Genomic DNA, 11,964 nt, shown 5'->3' on the forward strand with positions numbered 1-11,964 from the left:
TTACATTAGTGAGAAGCATTCATGTTTACCCCCTAGGACTAAGTCAGGATAGTGAATTTTATGACAGGGTTGGTGTGAGTGCCTCAAACAAGTTTGGCAAGAGATTCTCTACTGGACTCTCTCAATCAACCCCCACAGGAAAGCCAGACTGCTCAGCTGGCAAGCATCACCTTGAGAAATAGTTTTGGTGGGCAGGCGTGAAGGTATTTTGTGCCCCATTGGTCTGAAGTATGGCTGTTTGGAATTGGCTTCTATCAGAAGCCTTTAAGTACCACGACTCCCTATTGGCTATAGGGGTTGGACAGAAAAAAATCTATACATTTGCTTACGTTACCCCTCCCTCACTTTCTCTCTCTCTCTTACCAACTGATGAAGGAGCATCTCACACATCATGAACTGAAAAGGACAACACAATGAAGAGCACAGGTTGGCAGCCATATTAAGACAGGCATGTGGCCTGTTCTGAAAAAAGCTTACCATAAATGAGGACTTAAGAAGAGACATTTTAAGTAATTAACAAGTCTGTGTGCCACCTGAAACTACACATCAGCATTTATAAGGTTATCTGGTTGCCAATATTCAAATGTACTTTGCATATTGTTATTATTTATGAATATTATCAATAATACATTATTTAAATTGTAACTTAACTCCTGCTTGTCTTTTACTACAACTAATTGCCTGAGGTTATAAATGCGGTTGTAAAGTACAATACCTTATAAACAGTGTGCGAGATTTGAGGCATTCTGACAAAGGCTATACAATAAAGAATACAAAAGGGGAAAGTAGAGTAATATATTACTCTATCAAGACAAAACAGCCATAGATATACATCTTTAGCAGTTCACTCTTTTGATACCTCAGTTAATATTGAGTTTATTAAGTCGATGTTCTGCAATAATTCTGACAGGATGTATTTTTTGATTGCATATATGGTCCACCATAGATATAGCAGTATGTTTTTTCTGCTTATGCTTAATTGCAGCTTGTTAGAGTAAGCTGTGCAGTAACAAGCACAAAATTTGCTCAGTTTATGACAGCAAGTGGTACTGCATTGTCCTTCACCACCATTTTACTCCAACCAAGCCCACCATCATTTATTTATAACCTCCGCAGCCTCAAGGAACTGACTGCATCTTAAGTATAGACACTCACAGTGACTCACAAAGAGCAGCTTGCTAATGACTGGTTAAAAAACTACCCTGTTTGCATAACACTGGTAATTGGAAGAATACTGTTACACAATTAGTTAAAATGCATTCCAGACAAAAAAAAACACATTGATTCTATTTTATGTGATTTTAACAAAAGAGTGAATATTGTCTAAATTTGAAAAAGCAATATGTTAGCATATCTGGTATGCTGCAAGAAAATGTTAAGCCCTTACTGCAAACAGCTGTAAATGAAACATAATTCTAAAGATGCATAATTTCAAATGCTTCATTTATAAATTATCTAGACACCTAAAGAACTATTAAAGTTTACCACAAAAACATTAAACCTTACACTTCTTGGACTGCATTCTATTTAAATCTAGAAACTGCAATAGAACACTTCACTCTCTTTTGCCTTCAAATATAAGAGTATTATCATTTTACCTGTTAAGAGTTCTACGAGGATCAAAATCAGTAGCTGGGGCAGCTATTGAAGACACAGGCTGTGTTGCTGACTGCAGGGGTGAAAATCTGTTCAAACTGCTTGTGCCTGAACGTGTGGAGTCTGAAAATCAGAACAAGATTTATGACTGGGTATGGAAATATTTATCATATTATGAGAAGCCCTGCTGAAATATTATAGCGATGGGAAACATCTTAAAAACAGTACATTATAATTAAACATTGTCACCCTTTCTCCTATAAAACAGAAACATGCTGTAGTTGTACAATTCAATTCTGAATAATTACCTGATTCACTGGCCTTAGCCCCACCACTACTTCCTTTACCCCAACTTAGCTGGGCCCTTGGGCCTAACTGGATCTTGTCATCTATTGTTGGCTGCAAAAGAACAGAGAAGATCAAATGAACTGAATGATGTCTTTTTCGGTATTTGGGGGGGGAAAAAAAATCTATTATCTTGTATAAACTCCTATCTAAAAAAAGTAGGCCAACGAGACAGTGCAACAAAGCTAAAATTAGAAAATTACAAAGCAAAACAGTGATTTTTGCATTAATAAACAGAAAAGAAAGACAGACTAAACAGCACACCTTGGTAATTTTGGGAATCTTGCTGGGGTCTATCGTCCGGCTGCTCTTTGACATGGGCACAGTGTTCCAGGTTTCCTCTCTTTGCACAACTGCAAAATGATGGGCAGAGCAAGTATATAAAAATATTTAAATCTTAATGCAGCGCATGACAACAGGAAGACTTTTTATTTTACAGCTATGCCTAAAGTGCATCTGCATGCAATTCATACGATTGCTGTTATCAGACTAGTAGAGTAGTGAAAGTCTAAATATTATAAATAAGACTGCACACATAATCAAATGTATAAAAAAATAACAATGCTTCGAAGTTATTACAATAACTTTTTGCTATTACTATATTGCAACACATTTCCAATAATAAATGTTCAAAGCAAGACCTGATTAATGAGCGGAATAACTGATTTACAGCAGTTTCAGACAAATTCTGTACTTGCACCGAGGAAACAATGCCAATCTATGCTTTCAGACATGACAAGAAAATTAGTCATCAGATTTGATAGAGGAGTACTTATGTATTTTAAGCAGATTTCTTTAAATAAAGAGATTCATAAATTGCAGCACAATTAATGTACAGTTAGGTCCATAAACATTTGGACAGAGACAACTTTTTTTCTAATTTTGGTTCTGTACATTACCACAATGAATTTTAAATGAAACAACTCAGATGCAGTTGAAGTGCAGACTTTCAGCTTTAACTCAGTGGGGTGAACAAAACAATTGCATAAAAATGTGAGGCAACTAAAGCATTTTTTTAACACAATCCCTTTATTTCAGGGGCTCAAAAGTAATTGGACAAATTAAATAACTGGAAATAAAATGTTAATTTCTAATACTTGGTTGAAAACCCTTTGCTGGCAATGACAGCCTGAAGTCTTGAACTCATGGACATCACCAGATGCTGGGTTTCCTCCTTTTTAATGCTCTGCCAGGCCTTTACTGCAGCGGCTTTCAGTTGCTGTTTGTTTGTGGGCCTTTCTGTCTTAAGTTTAGTCTTCAACAAGTGAAATGCATGCTCAATTGGATTAAGTTCAGGTGACTGACTTGGCCATTCAAGAATTTTCCACTTCTTTGCTTTAATAAACTCCTGGGTTGCTTTGGCTGAATGTTTTGGGTCATTGTCCATCTGTATCATGAAACGCCGCCCAATCAATTTGACTGCATTTAGCTGGATTTGAGCAGACAGTATGTCTCTGAACACCTCAGAATTCATTCGGCTGCTTCTGTCCTGTATCACATCATCAATAAACACTAGTGTCCCAGTGCCACTGGCAGCCATGCACGCCGAAGCCATCACACTGCCTCCACCATGTTTTACAGATGATGTGGTATGCTTTGGATAATGAGTTGTTCCATACCTTCTCCATACTTTTTTCTTGCCATCATTCTGGTAGAGGTTGATCTTGGTTTCATCTGTCCAAAGAATGTTTTTCCAGAACTGTGCTGGCTTTTTTAGATGTTCTTTAGCAAAGTCCAATCTAGCCTTTCTATTCTTGAGGCTTATGAGTGGCTTGCACCTTGCAGTGCACCCTCTGTATTTACTTTCATGCAGTCTTCTCTTTATGGTAGACTTGGATATCAATACGCCTACCCCCTGGAGAGTGTTGTTCACTTGGTTGGCTGTTGTGAAGGGGTTTCTCTTCACCACGGAAATGATTCTGCGATCATCCACCACTGTTGTCTTCCGTGGACATCCAGGTCTTTTTGCGTTGCCGAGTTCACCAGTGCTTGCTTTTTTTCTTAAGATGTACCAAACTGTAGATTCTGCCACTCGTAATATTGTAACAGTTTCTCGGATGGGTTTTTTCTGTTTTCGTAGCTTAAGGATGGCTTCTTTCACCTGCATGGAGAACTCCTTTGACCGCATGTTGTCTGTTCACAGCAAAATCTTCCACATGCAAGCACCACACCTCAAATCAACTAGGCCTTTTATCTGCTTAATTGATAATGACGGACTTGCCCGCACCTGCCCATGAAATAGCCTTCGAGTCAATTGTCCAATTACTTTTGAGCCCCTGAAATGAAGGGATTGTGTTAAAAAAATGCTTTAGTTGCCTCACATTTTTATGCAATCGTTTTGTTCACCCCACTGAATTAAAGCTGAAAGTCTGCACTTCAACTGCATCTAAGTTGTTTCATTTAAAATTCATTGTGGTAATGTACAGAACCAAAATTAGAAAAAAGTTGTCTCTGTCCAAATATTTATGGACCTAACTGTATTTGTACATTGGGAAGACTAGCATTGTAAGCAATGTGTTCCATGTCAACGTGTGGCAGTAGTGGCAGTGAGGAACCAATCATCTTGATCAAACAATATTGCAGAGCAGGGGTTGTCGTCTTAGGGCAAAACAAAGACTACCAGGTTTTGCTCCAGACAATTAAATTTGATATCAGTACTGAACTTCAGTATATATTGTAACTCCATGTCTTGAAATTATTAAAGTTCACCCTATACTTTTCTTTGAAATTTAGACAGAGGCAAACAGCAGGAGTCTATTTGCTTTCTACATTTTTAACTTTAAGTAATTATTTTTTTAAATCAAAAGAAAGAAATGAGGAGGTTAATAGCAGAGTGAAAAAAATAACTGATTTTGCATGAATGTACTTTCATAATAAATAAAATCCATCCATCCATTTTTTAACAAATCTTTCTAGTTTAGTGATATTAGGTAATGCAGCCATCCTGACAGTCCTGGCAGCCAAGCTGAGAACCAACCCTGAACAGGATATTTTTTATTGCAGAGCATACTCAAGTGCATATGGACTCCAATTTAGTCAGATAAGACTAATACAGAATCAACAACAACAACATTTGGAGACGTGACAAATATTCACGCAGATATATGCAAGACACATGCAAGTCTATGCACCCACTTCTGAACTTGCATCACCACATCTTTTATGCACTCACTTCTGACAATGTATGCACTGGACTGAGCTAACGCAGCACCTCTACTGCACATGCTGCTTGGCCGGAACCCACCTCTTGTTTATGCCTTCTGCCCTTTTGCTACTATCACCTTCTTTTTATCTAGAACTTAACTGGTGCAGCCCTACTGTCACCGTCCTCATTTGCGCCTCCTCACACACTGACACTACCACAGACAATAACCATTTCTTCATTACTTAACTTTTTAAATGTCCATCTCTTATGGTAACTTTACAAAGACCTTCTCCAGATCTGCAAATGCATACTGCAGCTTCCTTCTTTTTGTCAGATAATTTTCTGGCATTTTCACTTGATCATGGATTCTTTTCTCTAGCACTCTGTTAAGCACCTTTTTACCTGCTTCAAAAACTTTATCACATAGTGGACTACTGAGTTTTATAACTGCAAAGAGCAGACTCGTTTTCCAGTCTTATGTATCCGCCCTTTATGTATATTCATGTTGCACAGGCCTGAAAACCATCCTTTTCCAGGAACTTTGGCCACATTTAGAATTTGATAAATTCCAGTTTTTAACTTTGCAGAGCTTTTGCAAACTCCTCCTTCGAAAACTTAAACATCTTTATTATTATTATGTTCTCATTGAGTAAATTCATTTACTCCTTTCAGATATTCTTAATCCCATTACTATAAATCACAACAATCTCTTCAGCATTTTTCAAGATGTTCAAACCTATTATAGCCTGTCTTTCTTTTCCTAGTCCATAAAACATTTTGCTTATTTCTCCAGGAAAGTAAAACAGACTACAGGTATTAGCAATTTGACACATCTAAATGACATCTTGAAAATACTGTCAAAGCTGAATGGCTTAAGTGTACTTGTTTGAGTTACCACATTATTTTTGTATTCTGCATTTATTGTGAAATATGTATTATATTTTCATTTAGTGATTGCTGTCTTATAATGCTGCAGTGAGATTATATTTTGCAATATATGTGATAATGGTTAAATTTAAAACCAGCAAATAAAAAACAAATTTATTGCCAATCAATCTATCTTTAAGAACAGCTCATTCATTTTTATGTGATAAAACACAAATATTAAGAAATTAGTTGGAACAAAATAAAAAAAATCCATTCCATTTATTTTGGATTCAAGGACAGTTTCAGAGGTCTGCCCATCTTCTACAATGTGCAAACTAATATAATTAAACAATGCTACAACAATGGTTGACCTGATATATTAAGCAGGAAAGCAGCAGACATGACAATGCAAGAGGAAAATGCCACCCTAGGACAGGCATAATCTAATATATCAAAAATAATAACTAAAAAGAAAATGAAAATATACAAGTTGATGGAGTAACTGGAAATAGCCCAAAACCTCATTAGAACAAAACAGGTAATAAAGGTTGTATTTACTACTCTATCAAAACTTTTGAAAAAATATAGAGCCAAGTATGGAATAGAGATTAAAAATATACTAATATATAACCTGTTTAAGAGTTCACAAAGATTTGGAGGGCAACTTAACTAATGATAGAAAGAAAAGATTATTTGAAGCAAACTAAGGATTAAGAACCAATAGAATGAAGATCCAATAGAGAGACAAAATGAAGATTGGATGTTGACACAAACAAAAATGGAAACCACCTGGTGTAAATGAGTAGTAAAGGAGTTTTGTGGAGAGAGCTGCCTTTGATTTGTATGTATAATAGTTGTGAAAGCACAGCATGATCCTAGTAAAGAGAAATCAACAGACTTAGGTATATATGAAATCAAAACAAATCAAACAGAACCAGAGGAGTATGGTACTATTTTTAAAATCTGACAGAGTATATATATATATATATATATATATATATATATATATATATAAGCTTAAGCTTTCATGTTTTCACCATGTGAGTGAGGCAAGAGTGCTATCTAAAATCTAACATGTATATTAATTGCCATTTCATAATGTAAGGAGGCCTTTCTGTTTATTCTTTCCAGAAAGTTACTAGTTTGGTAGGAAAAAAAAAAACAAACAAAAACCTCTCCCTCTTTCTTTTTACAGTCACCACTCCAGGCACAGTGCATCCTTTCAGTCTGTCAGTTCTCTTACAATCTTGCTTTCCTAAGGGGTGCTTTACTGCTGATGGTGTGGCACAATTAGTTCAGAAATCATATATTTTAAAGTGGTGGACAAAAAGGAGCTGTAGGTAGGAGAAAAAAAATGGACATATACCATAGACATACACACATTCTTTCTAATGTTTACCCTGGTTTCTCTTATGCAAGAAGCCTTCAGATACAAAAGCTTTTCCAAGCTTATTCTGACCTCACTGAATGCATTTTGTTCTTAATTTCGTTTTCACAAATTCCTCACTTAAGTCAGCCATTTTTTGTTGTTTTGACAGTGTGATTAACTGTTTCCAAAAGTGTTTCATCTTGTATTTCTGATTCATTTTGGTTGAACTTAATGTGTGATGAAATGGAAACCATACTGATAAATCAATTTTACTACCTAATGTTACTGAATTAGTTGCCTTACTTATTTACAATTTAGCAGAACCTTACCCACCCTTCCTTTATCAAGATATCAAGGGCCCACTGCTTAGTTGGAAAAGTATTTCCTTGCATGCAGCTCCAGGTCTACTAACCTGGCCGTCGCTTATCCTTAGATAATAACTGCTGATGGACTTTCCTCTGTTCCTCCTGTTCCTCAATTTTAGCTTCTTTGTGAATTTGCTCAATAGTTTTAGGGCCCTGATCAGCTCTTCTTGACACCCAGTTATTCTAAAATTGATAAAATACACAAAGCAGACAGCCAAAGCATTTTATTTCATTTTCATAGGGGAAATATATATATATAATATATATAAAATACATATACATATATATATATATATATACATACATACATATATACATACATACATAGATATTATATATATATATATCTATCAGACAACATTTTTAAAAGAGGCTCTCTAACAATCTCACAGCTATTGCTGTAGCACATGTTAGATTTACATAGGATGGTGGCTTTACAATAGTTTGACAAATGTACGGTGGTGCCCTTAAAAACAAAGGCAAAGGGAAGTAATGGATATTTTAGTTTACTGATCAGTGCATCTTTTGTTTTTTACTCATTTGCTTCTAAAATTTGAGCAATGTGCTTCACTGTTATTGGGCTTTCAAAAGCCATTATCTACCAGATATTATACTGACTGCTAAATATAAACACAGTACTAAAAGGTTTCAACACTGTCTAAAACAACTGAAACAATGTTGGAAACAGTAAATAAAGAGGGGAAAAACAGCAATAAAATGCTGTTAGCAAGAAAATGCTCATTTCTGTTCTGGAGAGGTAGCTCAATTCACCTGTCTTAAGTCAATCACATCCTGTAGCATAAACCTGATTCGAGATGATGTCTTCCTTTCTTTCACAATCTTTTCCATTTGGGTGAAATATTGATCCATTCGAGGCTGAAGGAAGAAATAAAATGTCTAATGTTTAATGAAATTCTACTTATTTTTTCAACTGAAAACAATCAAGTAGTAGTTAATTTGACAAGCTGCACTATTAATAAACAATGTTATAATAATAGTGTATTCATAAAGATTGCTATCATACAAAAGGTGTTCTATGTGATTACTATTTATCTTTTAATATTTTGTAATAACAGTTATACAGGGAGACGCCACCACTAAATGTAACAAAAAGTATTCAAGTATTCTACTTTAAACAGAACTATTTTTTTTGTCAGTAAGAAAATGTTAAGACTCCACTAAATCTTGTAATTCCTAAATGATTCTTTATTATTATTATTTTTAATACCTGTCATTTAAAAAATAATGCATGCCTGTAATTGTGGGTTTATTCATTTTAATATTAAGATCACGAATATTTACCTTGTAAGGACAATGAAACAATATAAATTACAAATTCAATTATAACTGCACTGTCTTTCTCTGACAACAACCCGGTGCCGTATCACTATGAATGGCTCTTAACAGAACTAGAAGCCTGGAAGACTCATTATGCAGTCAATGGTTTATTGTAAAGCATGGGCTTTCATAGTCAGCATATTCAGAAATCATTTTAAAAAAGTGAAAAATAGACCTCAAAAAAACATCTATTATTGTTTAAGTCTGCATATTTATACTGTATGTAGCAGTTGGAGGACACTGCTAGTATCACATGAAATTCAGTCTTCCAAGTACAAGTCTATTAAAATAAAGATAATAAACTGTGCTTAAAAAAATCACAAGCGAATAATGTAATCTGTCTTCTCCTGTAATGTAACATAATCAAGGCCATGAAATCCTCCGACTGAAAGCTGTGTAATGTGATGCAGGCCTAACATGTTTATCCAAAATATATAGTAATCACAAGTATTCTGGTTGAAGAAATTACTATCTTTTGATAAAATACAATAAACAATACAGTTTAGATGATGATTATGTATCAGACCAGAACATTGTATAATCAAGTCAGTTGAGGGGCACCGTGGTATTTAGGATTCTGGTGGTAGCATTTTGAATCTGTTGTATTTGTGGAATCTTAGGGCTGAAAGACTGTGGAGTAAAAATTATATAAATTCAACTGACGCACAGCAACTTCTACCTCTGAAATAGTGAGGGAGACCTGTACTAAGACAGTGTTTGAGAAATAAAAAGACTAAAGTTTGACTAAAGTTGACAACTGAGATTCACAGTTGAGGGTGCTGTCTGCCTGGCTTGTCTGTGTGTTTTTGATTTGGAGGTTGTTGTCCATGGAGCATGCTGCTTCCATTACAGGTCATTGGACATTCAATTTCATGGTCGGACAATCTTTATATTATATGGACCTTATTGTGTTTTTAATTAACTGTAAAGTGGTACACAAGTGATTTTAACAGCCTGATCATAAAACATTACTGTTAGAGAGTTGTTGAATAATTAGACTAAACTTGTGACCTCACTAATTCTTTAGGTGAAGTTCTTCATAGCATATGCAATTGCCACAGGCTGTTTCATACGAACAGCTAGACAAAGAAGATGTCCAAATAATTATTTACTAAAATGCCAATCATATCTTCAAGAAGTTGATTACACCAAGGCTAGATGATGATGTTTATATAAAAAAATTATCATGTTTGTGTGTGGTTTCTTTTAACACAACAGAAAAAAAGGAATTATTTATTTATGTAAAACTACTACAATAAATGCAAACAGTAACTAAGAAGTGACTAAACTAAACACTGTATGATAATAGTATTGAGAACAAACCGCAATGAACGCTATTATACTGTAACGGATAATGAATTAAATGCTATTTTGTACTTAAAACGTTATGCACAAGGTACAATCATTAAACAAGCTTGAAAGCGTTGATGCAGTTTAAACAATGTTAGGAGATGCGCCATTCATGAACTGCAATATTTAAGCATAAGCATTACTGGTTACAAAAAAAAAATATGTTTAAAACTGAAAAAAATCTATCTCAACAATATATAATAAATAAATAAGAAATAATATACAGTAAAATCACTTAATAATTATGATACCTATATACAGATATTACTTTATATAATAATGAAGCCTTATTACACAGATATAATACGCACCACTTATTGACGCACACCGATTAAGTTTTGGAGATGTTCTTGGAATGGAATAAATATAATATGATAAATGATGAGACAGATGAGAATCTGTTTGAGAAGTCTCCCGTAATAATTAACTACAAACAACTTGACAGGAGATGCTACGAGTCAGGCGTTCCTTTGGAGTTGGCTGATGCAATGACTCTACCGTGGATATATCTACTCCAGGGCAGGGCAAAAGTGCTCGGCTAATCTCCTCGGCACTTTACAAACTGCCAGGTTATACTAAAAGATCATTGGCTGTGCAGTGAAGCAACCGGTACAGGACATTCAGGGATGAAATCAGGAAAGACTGCAGCAGAATTAATAGATCTTATGTACAATTACAATACTCAGTTCTGATTTGAATGAACTGGCATTTGAAGATCCTAACGGGTTTTACTTAACAGGCATTTTGCTGTGCTAGTGAATGGGCAATTTTCATTTTGCAATATTTCTAAGATGGAAAAAATGTTTTTAGTGTAAAAATGTGATGACCAAAGGGTTAAATCAACGTTAAATATTTAATTTTAGCCAAACATAAGTTTAAACCCTTTTAATTCAAAGTTAGCTGTATTAAATTACTACTCTGTGTACTTTATCTTTTTCCTGAATTTAAAGACAAATTTAATGTCTCAACCTCACTAGGGCAGCTAATGTCATAATTGAAGAAATAACTTTGGTTTTATGGATAAATGTGGTCATCAATATGCAAAATGAATTTATCCTTTTAAAATACATTTCGAAATCGTAAAATATTTGTTTTCATGTGCCAATTAGAAAGTGCCTCTAAAGTTTATTTTCTATTTAAAGAATGCTCCACAAATGCATTATAACTATTTGTCAACTAATCTGTTATCAGTGCCCAATGCATTAGTGTCAAATATCAATAAATCATAAAAAGATTTACCATTACTTTGTTGCCTCATAGAACAGATTCTTAATTAAGCTTTAATTGGCAGCAACTGGAGATGATGGGTTTTAATAAGATATTTAAAGTTTATAATTTAAAAAAAAAGTCACTTCAAGTCTGTCTCCTCCAATTGTAACATACAACTTACAGAAAAAGGCAAAGAAACACACAACAAACAAAACAATGTCTGTATACTTAATCCAAATTTCCATAACACATATCAGGCATATTAATTGGTGGTGCTTTTATTCTAACCAGTGACAGTTTACTAGATTACATTTTATGATACTTTGATGTGAAGGAGCCAATTTTGCATGCAAGGTATTCACTCATAAAAAATATTTAGA

The 11,964-nt window shown here is 34.5% G+C and overlaps 1 protein-coding gene across 18 annotated transcripts in view; it reads right to left on the minus strand.

Moving 5' to 3' along the window:
* Nucleotides 1-11,964, minus strand: part of LOC114656263 (eukaryotic translation initiation factor 4 gamma 3-like) — a 271,004-nt gene that overhangs the window by 37,193 nt on the left and 221,847 nt on the right. For all 18 annotated transcript variants that reach the window (XM_051930350.1, XM_051930345.1, XM_051930342.1 and 15 more), the window contains 5 exons: nt 8,459-8,563; nt 7,735-7,870; nt 2,206-2,294; nt 1,905-1,995; nt 1,599-1,719 (listed from right to left, as the gene is read on the minus strand). In XM_051930350.1, coding sequence (XP_051786310.1) covers nt 1,599-1,719; nt 1,905-1,995; nt 2,206-2,294; nt 7,735-7,870; nt 8,459-8,563 — 542 coding nt within the window. The remainder of the gene's footprint in view (nt 1-1,598; nt 1,720-1,904; nt 1,996-2,205; nt 2,295-7,734; nt 7,871-8,458; nt 8,564-11,964) is intronic.

The sequence above is a fragment of the Erpetoichthys calabaricus genome, chromosome 8 (genome assembly GCF_900747795.2).
Source record: "Erpetoichthys calabaricus chromosome 8, fErpCal1.3, whole genome shotgun sequence".
Taxonomy (NCBI): Eukaryota; Metazoa; Chordata; class Cladistia; order Polypteriformes; family Polypteridae; genus Erpetoichthys; species Erpetoichthys calabaricus.